Here is a 17,856-nt window from a genome sequence, read left to right as displayed (position 1 = left end):
TACAGCACCACTGGAAATTAAAACTGCACAATCCTAAAATGTAGAAAATAATGTAATTTTTAAAGACACTTAAGACCACCTTATTATTTGACTATACTTTTACATAGTACAACTAAGTTTTAGAATTTATAACTTAGGAGGAAAAAATTCCTCCTACGTTATATCAAACTAACTTCTAAATGACCAAGGCTTACCTATCACATATGTAACATTGGGTAAATTTTAAACTTGAAAATTAAAACGTTAAAGACTAAAATCTTAGTATTTTGCCTTGTTTCTTTCCTGCTCCTAACCTTTTCTCCAGTCATTTTTCTGACTTATCTGATCCTTTTTGATTTAAAAAAATGTATGTTATTTATTTTTAGAGAGGGGGGAGGAAGAGAGGGAGAGAAACACCAATGCACAAGAGATACACTAATTGGTTGCCTCTCGCATGCCCCCCCACTGGAGGTCTGGCCCGCAACCCAGGCATGTGCCCCGACCAGAAATCAAACTGGCAACTTTTTGGTTCCCAGGCCAGCGCTCAGTCCTCTAAGCCACACCAGCCAGGGCTTGATTTCTACCTATCATTTAGTTTCTATTTTTTGTCAGTTTATTTAAAAGGTTTTCTCCTTTTACAAGTCAATATGCCTATTCCCATTCCATGTCTTTCTTTCCTTTCACTCCATAGTTAATTTCCAATTCTGTGCTTTTGTTTTCATCACCCTTTTAGTTAGAAGACAAATAATCAAGTATGATTAAATTTTAAACTCCCATTTTCAATAGGTTCTGCCTGCTTAATACACTGAAATCATCTCTTTCCCAGAGGATCTAACAGCAGTCAACACACTAGATTACCAGCAGTCTTCAGGAACCTGTGAACCTGGAGTAATGCAAGTCAAAGGTAGAGTAAGAGCACTCCACATTTATACAAGAAAGGCAGAAGACCTGAAAGGAAAAAAACACCTTGGGTGATTATTTTAAGGAACTGCACACAGTTAATTACAATCATCCAAGTCCATGGGGCTGGGTCCAGGTCTGCAAAAAGACTGATGTAGAAAATGACATTAACTGAGAAAGTAGGGTTAACCCACTGACCCACTTCCAACAGAAACCCTGCTAATCTCTGTGCCTTCACTCCCAGGAGCAAGTGAGCTGACTGTTATCTTAAGCAACTTCAAGTTTATAGATGTATAAGTACTATTAAGTATATGAGGAATTTTATTTTTTTGAAGTTCAAGTATTCTTTAGTCAAAGTTGAAAAATGTACCATACTGCATTATTGCAAAAATTCACTGGTACAAAACACTTTGCAGCTGGTGAGAAGGCAGTAAAAAGTTGATTTTTAAACTCATTACTATATATTATTCTTCCATTACTTTGCAAATTCAGGATTTCAAACTGCAATTTATTTTTCTAAATTGCTCACAGTACTGGAGATTTCTGAAGCTAAGGCAACCGTTCCAGAGGACGGGGGAACAGGTAGCAGACATCAAGGGATCTATCTCCATGTCTCATTCGCTGCCCATGTACTTCAGGGCATCGGCCTGGCTATGTCTGTAATGAAAAAACAGCTCTTCAGCAGTCTGGATGGCTCTCTTCACAAGCATCCCTATCCTGTGATTGCCCCTTCACCATCATGACATTTGCATAGCAGTTTGGATTGATTGATCTGCAAAACAAATTTTGTTACCCTTGAGGATTGCGTCTACCACAAAATCAATAGAGAAGGCTGCACGTGTATTTATCATACATTTTCCCTCTTCTGTCAGCTTCATCTTGAGAAATGCTCTCTCCACAGAACTCTGAGGTGAATTAATTTTTCTGTGCAGGATCTTCGATGAAAATGCCACAGCCCGCCACTTTGGACAGTGCCAGCAATAAATGCTTCTTGGAGCCCCGCTGGATGCTGCAGTTCTTGCAGGACACGTTCTTGCTGTCCCTGTGGTCATCAGCAGCTCCACACATCAGAGACACACGTTGGGGTCACACTCTGAGGTGGCCAGGTAGCATGGGCACTGCACTTTCCAGCAGCAGCCGGGAAAGCGGTTCTAACATTCTGAACTACACTGACAAAACTTCACAAAAATTCTGTGCTATCGTGTTAAGGCATGAACTGTCACAAGGCTGCCGTGGATGGTCACAGGGTTGGTACTTGTAAATGTGGTTAGAGGAGCACTCTTTTCAGTTGTGTCTTTCTGCAATGTAGCCCACAACTTGTGTTTCCTCTTCTTCTTGGAGTGTTGACATCCTCAGTGGGAGCCAGAGCTATGATACTGGATTCTGACCCGAAACACATATACCTGTCTACGTGTTTTGGTCCCAATTAACCTGGCAATGGTGCAGTTGTGGTAGGGGCCGACGAGGACTAGGAACATGAAGGCCTCAGCCCCCCCACTACACATTCCGGCAGCAGGGGGGGGCACGCTCACTGTTTGGCTTCATCTTTATTGGCATTTGACACTGAGATTTCACTTCAGAGGAGCTGGAGGTTTCATCTTTTTTCTCTTCTTCATCATTGTTCTCACCATCTGTTTTGGCCCGACTTCCCTGTCACTGTCCTGTCCATGTCCTTTGACTCCAGCACGTTGATGGTGGGGGTACTGGGCTTGCTCCTGCTGTTTGGAAGCCGCCCTCTTCTGTGGCCTCCCGGGAGCTTCGGGGGTCGGCATCTTGATGCAATAGGCAGTGAGGGCAGCAGTGAACTCCTTTGCTCCCTCCAAATGCTGTCAGCACTGGTCCACCAGGTTTGTTGTCCAGAGTCATCTCTGTGTTCTTCTGCTTGTAAGCATTGGGTGTTGCATGAAAAGGGTTTAGGAAGCAATCAACACTTGAAACATCACCTACAGAAGAGCTTGTGAGATGAATGCAGGCTCTGATCCCTCCAAACACATTGAACAGATTCAGCATTTGGTCCGTGTATGTTTGGGGTATATTCAGGAGGAAGTGCCCCTGGGAGCTGCTGCTCGGTGAGTTCTTTACATTGTTCCTTCAGTTCTTCTGATGTGCCATTATATGGAAACATTGAGGAAATGGCTTCAAAAATTTTGTCAGAAGGAAACTTCTGAGCTGGGCAGCTTTCTTTATCATCTCAGTCCTCCACCAGATCTGTTCTCTCTTCAGGCTCAACTCTGTCATCATTGTCATGACCATCTTTGTACTGACCAAAAGCATTCACCCAGTCCACAAAGATTTCATCACTTACAAACCCACATTCTCTATCCCCCTCTCTCTCTACACCCCAGCCCCTCCATCACCACTCCCATGCACTGCCACAGCCGCCAGGGCTCCAGCGTCAGACACTCCCAGACTGAGCACCCTATGTGAGGAATTTTAAACTTTTCAAAAACAACTCAAGCTTATTAGAAATTCTAATCAAATTTCACATTTGAACTCCAAGTTATGTCTTTTTAAAAAATAATTTATTGTCAAACACAGCACGGCTTATATTTCTCTTCTCAAACTATGAAGGTTTGAGGGAAAGTTCTGGTTTGCCCTTTAGATTTGTCAGGCTGTAGCTGAAGTCATTAAAAATAAACTTTTTTTGAATTTTTGGCTAAGCTGTGGTAACATTGCAGTTAATGGTTTGGTTGCTAGATAGACATTTTGGATTAGTCAAGTGATAGATTAGTCAAAACACATTACAATGTGTAATTGGAGGAATTCTGGAGGGTATACAGCACCTACACTTTACACAGACGCATCCCTTGCCCAGTGAATTTATTTCATTATCTAGTGGACTGTGTTTCAGTGAACCAGAATATCAAATCACCCAAGCATGAATTATATTAAGAACAATAAATTTCCTTATGGGTCATAGTCCAGTTAATGGTATATAAATCAACAATAATGATAGAGAAAATATCTGGAAGATTATCAGTGTTTTATGAAGACCAGTTCTGAGAGCTAATACGTTTTTAGTAAGGTATCCAAGATATTCTTGAATGCTTAATTTGTAATCCTTGAATTCTCTCAGTTTCAATGTGAGTCCAGGACACATGATTCCCATTTTAAAATGTAGCTTTTAAGGCCACAAATTTTGCTCCTTAAAAGACATTTTTCTAGGTGTTAGAAAGCTTTTCTGAAGCGTTAATTTTAACTCTGATCCTAGGATTAATTTTCACTAGTAATGAAGTTACATCTTTTCTTTTTAGTAGACTATCAAAATTAGCTCAGTCTTAAATATTCGTAAAACAGTAAACTTTTATAAAATGCCCATTATTTGTTAAATCCAAATATAGTCCCATTGAAAGAGAATTAACATTCTTTTCTCATTAGAACATTAGCTTTGCTCTTTAAAAGTTACATAAATCTGCCCTGGCTGGTGTGGTTCAGTGGATTGAGTGCCAGCCTGCAAACCAAAGGGTCACCAGTTTGGTTCCTGGTCAGGGCACATGCCTGGGTTGAGGGCCAGGTCCCCAGTGGGGCGCACATGAGAGGCAAACACACATTGATGTTTCTCTCCCTCTCTTTCTCCCTCCCTTCCTCTCTCTCTAAAAATAAATTTTAAAATCTTTTTTTAAAAAGTTACATAAAACTAATTGTGGGGGGATACGGTGAACTACATTTAACAAATTAAGCAAGAAAATCACACGGGGGTTCTGAATATCATGATCTAGATTATAAAGCAAATTATTTGGAAGAAAGCAAAATACAAGTCAACAAAATATCAACTGTAAAATCCTAAACACAAACTGAATAAATGTTTTTTTTACCATTTCAGGATTTGGAATAGATTCTCTCCTTTTAAAAAATTGAAAGACTTTATGATTATGATTAATACAATTTCTAAGGGGATCACTGGTACCTTGACTCTTACCTTATGCATATTTATGATACTGAAAATGCCCTGGATTCAAAACTATTAAGACACCACTGTACTAAAAATCAATATATGGCTATTTTAATGAATAACATAACAGTTTTGCTAAAAAGATGTTCTCTGTACAAAAAAGTAATATTATGCACTTTGCCAAATATATATTTACTTCATAAAAATTTTTTCATAAAACTGTCTTTTTAAAAACCAAGACCAAAGAGGGCAAAGTTTGAACTGTATCTCCAAACCAATGAAATTCAGAATGACAAATGTTGAGGCTTACCTCTGTTAACAGAGACAAAGACCATTGGAACTAGCAAAAATATATGCCACAGACGTTTGCCTAAGTAAAAACTGAAATTGAAGTCTGGCTTTATTTTTTTAAGATTTTATTTATTTATTCTGAGAGAGAGAGGGGGAGGGAAGGAGAAAGAGAGGGAGAGAAACAATCAATCTGCAGTTGCTTCTTGCATGCCCCATACTGGGGACCCAGCCTGCAGCCCTGACTGGGAATCAAACTGGCGACCCTTTTGTTCACAGGCCATCACTCAATCCACTGACCCACACCAGCCAGGGCTGAAGTCTGGTTTTAAAATTGGGAATACACTATAGATGAAATTAATCACAATAACTCTTGACTTCTAGGCAAGATGGAGGCATAGGTAAACACACCTAGCCTCCTCACACAACTATAGCAAAAATTACATCTAGACTACAAAACAAGTACCATCCAAAATTGGCAGAAAATCGAGCTGAATGGAAATACAACAACCAAGGATTTAAAGAAGCCACATTCAGCCCTGGCCACTGTGGCTCAGTGGATTGAGTGCTGGCCTGCAAACCAAAGGGTCACAGGTTTAATTCCTAGTCAGGGCACACGCCTGGGTTGTGGGCCAGGCCCCTAGTTCGGGGTGTGCAGAGGGGGCAACCAATAAATGTTCTGCTCCCACTCTTTCTCCTGTCTCTCTAAAAATGAAAAATAAATAAAAAGTCCTCAAAAAAAAAAAAAAAAAAAAAGAAGCCACATTCATTCAGACAGGTAGGAGGGACAGAGATGCAGAGACGTGTGGAGAGGCATGGAGACACAGAACGGAGACACATCCATGTGTGGTTGATAAAAATTGGGAGGAATACCTCAGGAGCAAGGGATACCAGCCCCAGACCAGACCGTCCAGCCCAAGGTTCCAGCACCAGGAAGGTAAGTCCCTGTAATTTCTGGCTACAAAAACCAGTGGGGGTTGGGGCTACCGAGGAAACTGCAGATACTCAGAAGACACCTCTTAAAGGGCCCAAAACTGACTTTGAACTTATGCAGACCCACCCCCTCTGAGATTCAGCACCAGGGAAATAGCTGGAAGGGCACAAGTGGCATACAGGAAGAAATTGAAGTGACTGGCAACAGGGCAAGTGCCAGGAGAGAGCTTCCTCCTGGGTAAAGCTCCAGAGGCCAGGCAGGAGCACAGTCCCCTCTCCAAGCCCTTCACCCCACAGAGCCACAAAGCAGTGACCCAGGTTGCTCCACCCTGGCAATTACCTAAGGCTCTGCCCCCTACAACTTACAGGTGTGCTTTTCTACAATAGGCCATGCTACTAAGACAGGGAGTCAAAGCAGCTCTAACTAATACACAGAAACAAACACAGGGAGGCTGCCAAAATGAGAAGACAAAGAAACATGGCCCAAATGAAAGAACAGAACAAAACTCTAGAAAAAAAAAAAAAAAACTAAAATAAATGGAGATTACCAACCTATCAGAGGCATAGTTCAAAACACTGGTGATCAGGATGCTCAAAGAACTCAATGAGTACTTCGACAGCATAAAAAAGACCCAGGCAGAAATGAAGGTTACATTAAATGAAATAGAGAAAAATCCACAGGGAACCAATAGTGGAGGGGATGAAGCTGAGACTCAAATCAATGATTTGGAACATAAGGAAGAAAAAAACATTCAATCAGAACAGCAAGAAAAAAGAATTTTTTTTAAAAAGCCCTGGATGGTGTGGCTCACTAGACTGACCACCAACCTGCAAACTGAAAGGTCACCAGTTCAATTCCCAGTCTGGGCACATGCCTGGATTGTGGGCCAGGTCCCCAGTTGGGGGCATGTGGGAGGCAGCTGATTAATGAATCTCTTGAACCCTGATGTTTATCTCCCTTTCTTTCTCCTCCCTTCCCCTCTCTAAAAATAAATAAAATCTCAATCCCCCCCCCCAAAACCAAAACCAAAAAACAAGAGGCTAAGGAGCCTCAGGGACATCTTCAAACATATCAACATCCAAATCATAGAGGTGCAAGAAAGAGAAGATGAAGAACAAGAAATTGAAAACTTATTTCAAAAAGTAATGAAAAAAAAAACTTCCCTAATTTGGTGAAGGAAACAGACATAGAGTCCAGGGAGTCCCAAACAAGATTGACACAGAGGCCCACACCAAGACACATCATAATTAAAATGCCAAAGTTAAACATAAAGAGAGAATCTTAAAAGAAGCAAGAGAAAAGCAGAGAGTTACCTACAAAAGACTTCCCATAAGATTTCCAGCTGATTTCTTAAAAGAAACTTCGCAGGCTTAAAGGGACTGGCAAGAAGTATTCAAGTGATGAAAAAGCAAGGACCTACAGCCTAGATTACTCTATCCAGCAAAGTACCACTTAGAATGGAAGGGCAGATAAAGTGTTTCCCAGACAAGGTAAAACTAAAGGAGTTGATCATCACCAAGCCATTATTACATGAAATGTTAAAGGGACTTAATAAGAAAAAGGAGATGATTAAAACAATGAACATTAAAAAGGTAACAAATTCACAACTATCAACAACTGAATCTAAAAAAAAAAAACTAACCAAACAAGCAGAACAGGAACAGAATCATAGATATGGAGATCATCTGGAGGGTTATCAGTTGCGAGGTGGAAGGGGGAAAAGGTACAGGGATTAAGAAGTACAAAATGGTAGGTACAAAATAGGGGAATGTTAAGAACAGTATAGGAAATGGAGAAGCCAAAGAACTTACATGCATGACCCATGGACATGAACTAAGGGGGGACTGTTGGAGGGAATGGGGGTATCGGGCAGAGAGGGGCAAAGGGGGAAAAACTGGGACAACTGTAATAGCATAATCAATAAAATACAGTTTTAAAAAACTCTTATAATACAAAGCTTTAAAAAATGTAAAACTAAAAGAAAAAGGCGCACATCAGTATTACATTTTTCTAAGTTTCAGCAAATAGAATAAAACCACAAATCAAAACTTCCTACACTTTTCCCTCCGTAGATTCTCATACTAAAAAAGGACCAGCCCAGATGTAACATGTCTTTATTTCTGTGCCCTTTCTGGCACTGAGCATATATAATGGATATTAAAATGGCCTTCCTCAAAACCTGCAGTGTGCTGAGCATAGGAAAAATAGATGGACCCTATTTTCAAGCTCAAAATACAGGGTTTGGGCAAAAGTAGGTTTACAGTTGTTTGTATGGAAATACAATAATTTGATATATAATAATGCAAGAAAGAGCTCTGTGTATTGTGCACATAACTGTAAACCTACTTTTGCCCCATCCTGTATTATGATGTAAAATAGTCCAATGTCTTACTTCCTAACCAAATTTTCCAGTTTAGTTTTTTTCCTGAAGTTTTATTACTAGAGATAAGGTCTCAAATCTAGCTAACTTAGTGTTTCTCAACATTTAGAAAGCCACAGATTCCTTTGATAAACACTAACTCTCACACACTAAGAATCATAGCCTACCTTCCACTTATCTCACCAGTATTACTAAAATAAAATGGAAAGATTTCTCTGTGGCCAGGGCCTTATTAAGTTCTCTAAAGAAATTAACTCAAGAAGGAAACCTTAACAACACTTTCATTCAAATGAGATGCTCAATACCTGGCCAATGAGCAACAACCCCCTCCCATGCTACATATGCAAACAATCCATCAGAAGGTACAACTGATGTTTTATACGATTTACAAAACTACCCAATGTAATTAATTTGCAGCCACTGTCACTACTGACCACCTTAAACTGATAATTGGAATATAAAAAGGTTCTGCAGCCCAGCACTTAAAAATCATTTACTGCTTTCAATTATCCATCATACTGTTCCACAAGAGGGGAAATTTTATTTTCTATTTCACAAGTACTTCCATCTATTTGGAGGGTTTTTGTTTGTTTTAGTAGTAAAAAGCATTTGTATTTAATGTATAAAGACAAAACAGGATTCCCCAGGGAAAAAGAGCAATAAAAACAGTAGAAGGAAAAAAATCAAAACAGACAAATGATTTACATAGTTGGTGTAGGACTGATTATCACTGAACAAAAATCATTAAAAAATGTATTCTTCAAAGTTTCATTTATTTCTGCCTTGTCAGTACATTCTAAGAAAGATAAAATCCCATAAAATTGAGTTCTCTATTAAAAAGTATAAGTTAATAATATTTCAGAGAGAAAAGAACACGCCAGGCTGCTGAGTGTTATTTGAAGGCACAAATCTGTTTGTTTTTCAAATGGTGTAAATGACTCTGTTTTGCAAATATTATATTTTTATTACCAGGTTCAGTGACTAAAGCTTAAGAACTATTTAACATGAAGGGTGTCGACCAAAGCTTTACTGGTACTTTCTAGAAAGAAGAAAAGATTTAAGAGATAAAGAGCCCCAGAGGTAACCATATGATTAGAAGCCAATTAAGTTAAGCAATTACTGAAACTGCTTGTTCTCCTTTGGGCAAGAAAGAATCACAAGTGAGACTCTGATATAAAGATGAAAAATGCTACATGCAAAAAGGCCAAGACTGTTTTGGAGAAAGACTTTTTAAGAGAGCAGAACTGTTAAATGGTAAAATGTGCAGTTTGATCAATGTAGCTAGAGAATTTATAATCTATTTCTTTAGAAATGCCAAAACAATGGTTTTAGACATAAACATCATTTTCATGGTTACATTTAGTACGCACAGTGAAATGGGGAAAAACAGAACTGGGAAAGAGCAGCAGAGAAAAATCACAATTAGAACTGGTTGGTTTTCAGGAGCTATTTTATGTTTCCTTACCACATTTTAGAGGAATATGAAACTGTATTAGTGCATATCATTCAGAACTATAAAACTCAACTCTAATTTCAGCGTGTATTACCTAAATTAATTTTTTAAACCAAGAACTAGCCTCACACAGTTCAGATTTAATTACTTTGTGAAGAAAGAAAAGCTAAAGCAAACTTGTAATATTTCAGGCTAAATAATTATGCCTCAACTTTGAAAGTACATTTAAGATGTGGATTGAGCACCAACCTGTGAAGAGTCTACAGTTCGATTCCTGGTCAGGGCACATGCCTGGGTTGCAGGCCAGGTCCCCAGTTGGGGGCATGCAAGAGGCAACCAATCGATCTCTCTCACACATACTGATGTTTCTCTCCCTCTCATTCTCCCCTTCCCTCTCTCTAAAAGTAAGTAAAATCTTAAAAAAATACATTAAAATGAAAGCACTCCATTACCTACCTGATTCTTCTTTCAGCCACAAAATGTGTGTTAAAAAACCCTAAATGCACAAGCTAAAACAAATTAGACCCTTTATATATAAAACTCTTATCAACTATTCATTCTCTTTTTTGGCTCCTGTCCAAGCCTGGGAATCTTATCTATAAAAACATACTACCTTAACTGAATGAGTACCTTCTATTGTTTTCAAACGTACTAACCTTCTCAAAAACGCTGGATGGGGTCATCAAACAAAACCTGATGTTCTGAATAATGGTATCGGTATGTCTCCAGCGTCTTCTATCATGCCGCAGCCAAGACTGCACAGCCTCATACAGCTCTATCTCTGGAAACCTGCTCAGATGATCATTATCCAAATAAGACATGAGCTTCTCAAAACTCAGATAAGACAGGAAATCAGGCCTGGACATGAGTGGCACAAAGTTGTCTAGCAGAAAGGATTCCAGCTTCTCCCTGACTCCCTCGATGTTTACACCGAAATCATCTAAGAGTCTCATGATTTCGGCACAGTTTTCTAAGCAGATTTTCGCTAATAGGAAAGAGCAGCAGAACTTCACCACTTCTATAAGTTGAACATACATGGCAGCCTGAAGAATCTCATGAACAGTATTCATACTCAGTTCTATAGTTCCATAGTACATAAACTGAAGGACGTGGCTGAAACCGGTAGCAGTTAGACCTTTTAAATGAATTTTGTCCTGATCACGCTCCCTCATGTCTGCAGTAAACATAATTCTGAAGTAATCACTCTGGGTGGCCAAGAGTGCTTTATGGGCCTGGAACTGATGATCATCAATAACCAGAGTGACATCAAGAAGCAGTCCCTCCTCATACAGTGCTCTGAACCCAGCAGAGACACTGGTGTCATGGATGGAGGAACAGAATCCTTCCATGTCCCCTGCCATGAATCACCTGGAAAAGAAGTAATCAAAGAAAACTGCGTTAATCATTTCCATGCATTCTGAACACACTATTAACTTAGAACTTAAACAATTTTTTATAATTATCTCAATTCCACTGCCTAGATCGTAAACGTACAAGCCCTTTGGGAAAAGATAACCTAAAGTTTTGCAAGCTGATGTTTTCAGCTTCCCTACCTGCAAAAAAATTTTATTAAATATCTACCAAAAATGGTAAATTGTTACAACTTACAAATAATATGTCTATCCCATTGATTTTACACTTTCCACCCAATATATTTAAACATGTCCCAAAATTAACAATACAAAGACAATTTCTCAAATACTAAATTATGAGAAAAAGAGACAGAAAAGAAATTAGACCAAAAAGTGCACTGTTGACTTGAAACCTCCTAGAACCGAAGGAAAGAATCAGATAAATATGCCAAGTTGTACACACAAGGTTTTTCTTTCTAGCCTTATTTATAATAAAAAATTGGAAAGTATTCAAAAGCCCAATAATAGATTATTAAATAAATATGGTACAGTTCTATAATGGATTGCTGTAACAACCAAAAATGATAGCAGCAATCTACCTATTCTGACAAAAGATATTTATTAGGTATTGTTATGGTGGAAAAAAGCAGGCAACTGCAATATACCTAGTATATTTTCAAAAATTAAATACATATGTATTTGTTTAGAAGAGAAAAAGTCCAGAGGAATATATACCAAAATGATGTCCCTGGGTAGTGGGTGTTCAAGAAATACTGAGGTTTAACTTTTTCTTTTTACTTACCTCATTAACCTTATCTTTAAAAAGTGATCATTGCTTATATAGTTAAAATATAAATATGTAATTTTAAAGGATATTAAAGCACATTTTTGCATGTCAGATAAATGAAGCCAAGATAGTGAAAGAATAGATCTCTTAAGCAAAGCAGAATAAACTAACCCAGTCTATTAGGCTGTTTATGAAGTAATTTTCTCCTTTGCACACAACCCCGCCCCAGACCACCTATCCTCTCAACGCTCATCCTCAAGCAGTTCTGAGCTTCCTCCTCAACGAACCATCCTCCCATCCCCTAACTCCCTCCCAATCCTTTCCACTGTACCCAGTGGGACCTTGCTTCAGTGTAAAGAAACTCCCCTAAAGGCTCATGCTGGTCACAGAAAGTTTTCTCTGCAATCTGATTTAAATAAGAAAAATACTTTTCTATATTCTTCATAGAAAAAAATGCTCTCCTATAGCTTATAAACCTATCTTCTAAATCTTCTCTTACCTTTCTATTGTCCTTTTTCTAAAACGTGGCATTTCACTCAGATAAAAAGCCATCATCTATTTCTCATTGCCACTTATCTATCATATAGACATATCCTGATCGATCTGTCCCACATTTCCTGATGACTTTGGCACCTAGCTAAGAGTCATCTTCCACACCTCTTCACTGTTCATGTAAGATCACCCATCCAAAAGCCAAGAATCAAAATTCCTTGACCACTTCAAACCTTAAAACTTCCCCCCTTCCTCCATTTTAAAACTTACTCCCAAAGCTACTGGACTTCACCACAATCCAGAAGTGGTCCACATCTGAAATTGTTAACTGTCAACTGCCCATTCTCTGGCTTAACTGTTTCCTCTTTTTTCACTTGGTCAATCATCTCCAAACTTTACCTCTGTCCTTCTCTAGCTTAGACCTTCTGGTATGAGACCCAATTTCCCAAGCTCTTTCCTTTCCCTGGCTGGGTATTTGGACCAAGAGCCCTCCAGTGAAGCAACTAGCACCACAGTCACTTGCTCTACCTCCTTGAAGGAAACCATCACTGCCAATCTCACCACTCTATTACCGATAGCTTTATTTACTAAAAGAGCATCTCTGTATGCCAGGCACTGTGTTAGGTATGGAAGTTTGTGCCTTTCAGGGATCATCTCTGCATCCAAAATTTGGCAGAGCCTTCAGCTGCCAAGAGTGAAAAGGAAGCTTCCACAGGCATGCTAAAGGCACTACTTCTCCACTCTTGTGAGTAGGTATCACTACATTCTATTGCTTTGTTCCATCAACATGTTGTCTATGACATTCTGTACTTCTTGACACATTAACTCATGTATTCTGTAGTTATCCCAGTCTGATGTCATCTAAAAAATAAGTGTTAATAAATAAATAAAGGTGTGGCCCTGACTGATGTGGCTCAGTGGGTTGGGCATCACCCTGCAAACCTAAAAGTTGCTGGTTCGATTCTTGCTCAGGGCACATGCCTGGGTTGTAGACCAGGCCCCCGGGTGGGGGTGTGCAAGAGGCAACTGATTGTTTCTCTCTCACATGGATGATTATCCCCCTCTCTTTCTCCCTCCCTTCCCCTCTAAAAATTAAGTTCTTTTATAAATAAATAAATGAATGGATGAATGTCTGACAGGATAATACCAAAATGTTAAAAATGGTTATCTTGGGATGGTAGAGTATCAGACAGTTTTACTGCCCACCCCCTCCACTAATTTGTTTTTTAATCTATCTTCAATGAAAGCGTATTACTGTTTTGTAAAAGTTCATGTATTTTAAATCTAAACAAACATCCTGACCTGCCAAACCCAACAGTTACATCCTTGTCCCTATTTCTCAGGATCCTTCTGCAGCACAGCATGACGCTGTCTCTCAACTCAACACTCTCTCAACTTCATTACACTATTTTCCCAACTCTCTTCTTATTCTTGGGCTCCTTGTTTCTCAATCTCCTTCCTGAGCTCATTTTCCTTGAGCTACTTTTACCCCTTATTCCTAGCTACTCCTTAAACACTGGCGTTCCCCGGGATTCTGTTCTTGCACCCTTTTCTCATCTCATCTTAGCACTCTTTCTCCCTAAATGATCTCATCTAAACCCGTGCTTCTCAGTAATACCTGCCTTTACCATCGCCGTGAGCATCTCCATCCTTACTCCCGTACTCTATAAATACCGAATCACCCACTGCACACTTCTGGGTGTCCCAGGGGATCTCAAAATATATCTAAAGAGAATCATAATTCTATCCTCCCCCATCAGTTATTTTGTATTTCCCATCTTATCAAGAGACATTCTAGGTGCCTCTTTCTGCCCATGTGTCCCTAACTTACCTTTAAGTCTTATTGATTGTACCACGTAAGTTCACTTAACTAAGACAGCAAAGCATTCACAAGATGAAATTAATATCAAATTTTTAATCAGTGCTCCATTAACCCAAAAGCTGTATGTTTTCATTCTGGAAAGGTACAGCACAAGAAAGCTGTCTATAATCTGGAAAGTAGATATGAAATATTTTACACTGTACGCAAGGCTTGGCAGAGCTACTTTACTAACACTCGGGATTAAAGTAAGCTATCGCGGGTTTTTTTGTGTACTGTTTTTAAAGGTAAAATTAATGAGCTCAGAATTTTCCAAGTGATATGAGGCATATGTAGAACAAAACAAACAGCATATAGTGTGGTGTCTGAATATTCACACATTCTGGTTAGTGGAGGGCTGCCGATACCACACTTGTTATCGATTTTCAAACTAATTAGAATGAAGTAACAACATGGATGAACATTTTGATATTTCAGTATCTTTCTCAGGATCATTATGGATAGCAATGATCACTCTGACTCTTCAAGACGCATTGGTCACATTTCCTGGAGACTGACGAACAAAAGGCTGCCCAGCACTATTTATCTCCTTGAGAGGAGACTGCTTTGTGTTTCATTCATCTGTTGTTTTGACAGTGCCTGAAATATCACATATTTCACTTCCTGTGAAAATAGCCCTTTTTATTCAAGTTGTCACTATCCAGTAAAGTGTCAAACAGGTAATAGTCACTGCTCTGAAAAAAAGTTCCATCTAAAAGAAATTTTTAAAAAGCGATACCATGCTTTCTCAAACAAACAAATAAAGCAATCTAGGTTCCAGACACTTACTATGGTGCAAACATCAACAGGCAAAGCAGAAAGAAGGGGGGAGGAGGAGGATCCAGTACCCTGTGAGTCAGAAGACCCTAAATGCGTAAACACAGTGCCCGCTCACCTCCGCGCACCCACAGCCCACTGAGCGGGGATTCGCTGCAGACTCGCTTCCACTCTGTGATCCCGCTCCCAGTCACATAGGGTCAGACCCAGTGGGAAATAGGAGTCGAGATGAACGCTCTTTTGTCAGACATTTAGAAAAGAGGAGAGAAAGTAAGGGAAAAGAAAGAGGCATGCACTGTGTATAACTTGAACTGGAACATGTTGAAGAGCAGCTGTGGGCACCAACTTCCGCCTGCCGCGTGATCTGAGTATCAGCGAAACGTCACGTCACTTGCTCCGCTGCCCCTCCGCTGCCCGCCGCCCCCGCCCGCGCCCCCGAGAGTCTTCTCCCACTGGGATTCCTCCAGGCCCGACTCACCGCTGGGAACGAAGGGGGCAAGGACACGGCGACCGCAGTTAGAGACGATCGTCTCCCAGGCAAAGTGCTCTGCACAAGACGGTGGACGATAAAGAAAAGGAAGGCACAGTCTTAGAATCAGCCATTTCTCCAAAGAGCCCTAATTCCTTTTATTGGAGAGTGGTATGAGAAACCAAGATCTGGGTGACATCACTTCTGCATCATCATAAAACTGAAAAATCATACATCAAATCATCGTACGTTGAGGACCATCTATGTGTGTGTTTGCATGTGTGGTAAGAATGCCCATTTAAAAAATGGTTGTTAGCTTTCTTGTTAATAAAATAATTTTTAATACAGTAAAAAAAAAAAAAAGACAGAAAAAGTCAGTCAACTTAGAAAAAATAAAGCCAACTTGAGAGGATAAGGAGTGCTCCCTAAACCCTTTATTTTTCCAATTCCTAGGCCTCGCTCTGTTTCTGCCCTTGGGTTCTGAGAGAAATACTTACATTCCTAGAATAAATTCTCCCTTTTTACTACCTTAGGTAGGTCTCCCCTAGGTATAACCAAGGTCCCTAACTAACACAGTTTTAGGACAGAAATGGCTATACTTAAAGTTACTCAAACTTTCTTGGTCTTACCTCTGCATCTGTAAAATGAGAACACATGAAGATCACTAAAAATTTTTTATCACAAAATTCTCATTTATTCTATTTTTATATGATTTTACAGATGTATAATGTATTTATAGAGATATGCAGAATAAACAAACTATAGCTACTTTTCAATCTTAGCAATGCACTTGTGAAGTTTATCTAATCCAAATTGATTTCTAAAACTAATTTGTGATAGCTGGGACATATGCAGTAACTTTTCTACATGAAAAAGCTTGGTGCATCTATCACTAACACTAACAGATTTAGAGCAGCAACAGTATTTTAAACTTTTATGGGAAGCATGTGTTCAAGTAGAAAGTGATAAAAATACTCAGTAATTAACTGACCAACGTGATATAAGTCCTTAAATGGAAGTAGTGAGAGTTAAGAATACAGGTCTAGAGTCACATACCTGGGTTTGAATCCTGGTCCTACTTCTTAACTTTGTGACCTTGGGGGCAAGCTACTTTGCCTCTCTGTGTTCTACTGCCCTCATCTGTGAAAAGGGAATATTAATATTAATAGGAACCTACCTCATAGGTGACTGTGAGGATTAAATGAGTTAATACAAGACTTAGAACAGTATACGGCCCTGAAATACACCATAACATTAGGACTTACTTTTCAACCCCTTCATGGTGCTACTGGAACCAATATAATAAACGTGACCCTTTAACAGTTCAGTAAACTCTGGAAAAACCCTTCTCCCTAGCAACAGCACTTCGAATCCCAGCCCACCCTCTCAGAAAAATCTCTCAGGACCTAGATCAACTCTAACTAGACTAAAGAAGATAATAAGATCCACAGGTGAATTTTTTCTTCAAGGTCATACAACTAGTTAGAAATAGAGTTAAGACTAGAATTTGATTTGCAAAAAAATACAACACGGTGGTTAGACAGAGCAAAACCTTTGAAATCAGGGAGCTTACCAGTACTTACCACCTGTGTAACATGGAAAAATTTAGTTAACTTCCTGACCTCAGTTTCCATCCGTATCTTAGGAATAATAATCATCATCTTGAGTTGGGGTGGTAATTAAATGAATTAACATGAACTTAAATGTCTAGCTCAGAGCAAGGTAACCCATTGGAGGTCAATCAATGCTGGCTTCCCTCCTCCGACTCTTGCCCAATGCCACATATCACACACAAGCCATTGGAATGACGCTCCTACAACTCCCCTCCACAGACCCCACCCCTCCCTAGGGTTTATCACAATGCAATTCTGTAAGGGATTAAATGTACTGGTAGTCAAAACAGAACCTCATTTTGCAGTGACATTGTTTTCCATTTTTTCTCACCACCCCAATATAGTTTTCTAGCTTTTCTGGGCTCCTCAGGCTTTGTTGCCCTAACCAGAGTAGCTACTCTCCTCTGTATCTGTGCTGTTCAACTGGAAGCCAATACAGCTAGTCCAAATTGAAACGTGCTGTAAGTACAAAATGGACAACAGATTTTGTAGACCTAGTCCAAAAAAAAAAAAAAAAGAATGTGAAATATCTCATTATACAAATGTTTATACTGAAAACATGTTGAAATAATATTTTGGATGTACTAGGTTAAATAAAATATAGTAAAATGAATCCCACTTGTTTTTTACTTTTTTTAAACTGTGGCTATGAGAAAATTTTACATCACATATGTGGCTTGCA

General features: G+C 39.3%; 1 protein-coding gene and 1 pseudogene across 6 annotated transcripts in view; both read right to left on the bottom strand.

The window, feature by feature from the left end:
* Positions 1-17,856, bottom strand: part of KLHL15 (kelch like family member 15) — a 36,465-nt gene that overhangs the window by 12,343 nt on the left and 6,266 nt on the right. For 5 of the 6 annotated variants that reach the window (XM_053917234.1, XM_053917232.1, XM_053917230.1 and 2 more), the window contains 3 exons: positions 16,618-16,701; positions 15,571-15,639; positions 10,483-11,194 (listed from right to left, as the gene is read on the bottom strand). In XM_053917234.1, the coding sequence (XP_053773209.1) occupies positions 10,483-11,187 (705 nt within the window). In that variant the 5' untranslated portion in view covers positions 11,188-11,194; positions 15,571-15,639; positions 16,618-16,701. Of the gene's footprint in view, positions 1-10,482; positions 11,195-15,210; positions 15,330-15,570; positions 15,640-16,617; positions 16,702-17,856 lie in introns of all 6 variants that reach the window. The other variant, XM_053917233.1, reaches the window with a different exon arrangement.
* LOC128779988 (histone-lysine N-methyltransferase EZH2-like) lies at positions 1,368-5,106 on the bottom strand (annotated as a pseudogene).

Source organism: Desmodus rotundus, chromosome X, assembly GCF_022682495.2.
Source record: "Desmodus rotundus isolate HL8 chromosome X, HLdesRot8A.1, whole genome shotgun sequence".
Lineage (NCBI taxonomy): Eukaryota > Metazoa > Chordata > Mammalia > Chiroptera > Phyllostomidae > Desmodus > Desmodus rotundus.
The sequence above is the reverse complement of the archived record's forward strand: the minus strand, read 5'-3'. Positions and strand labels throughout refer to the sequence as shown.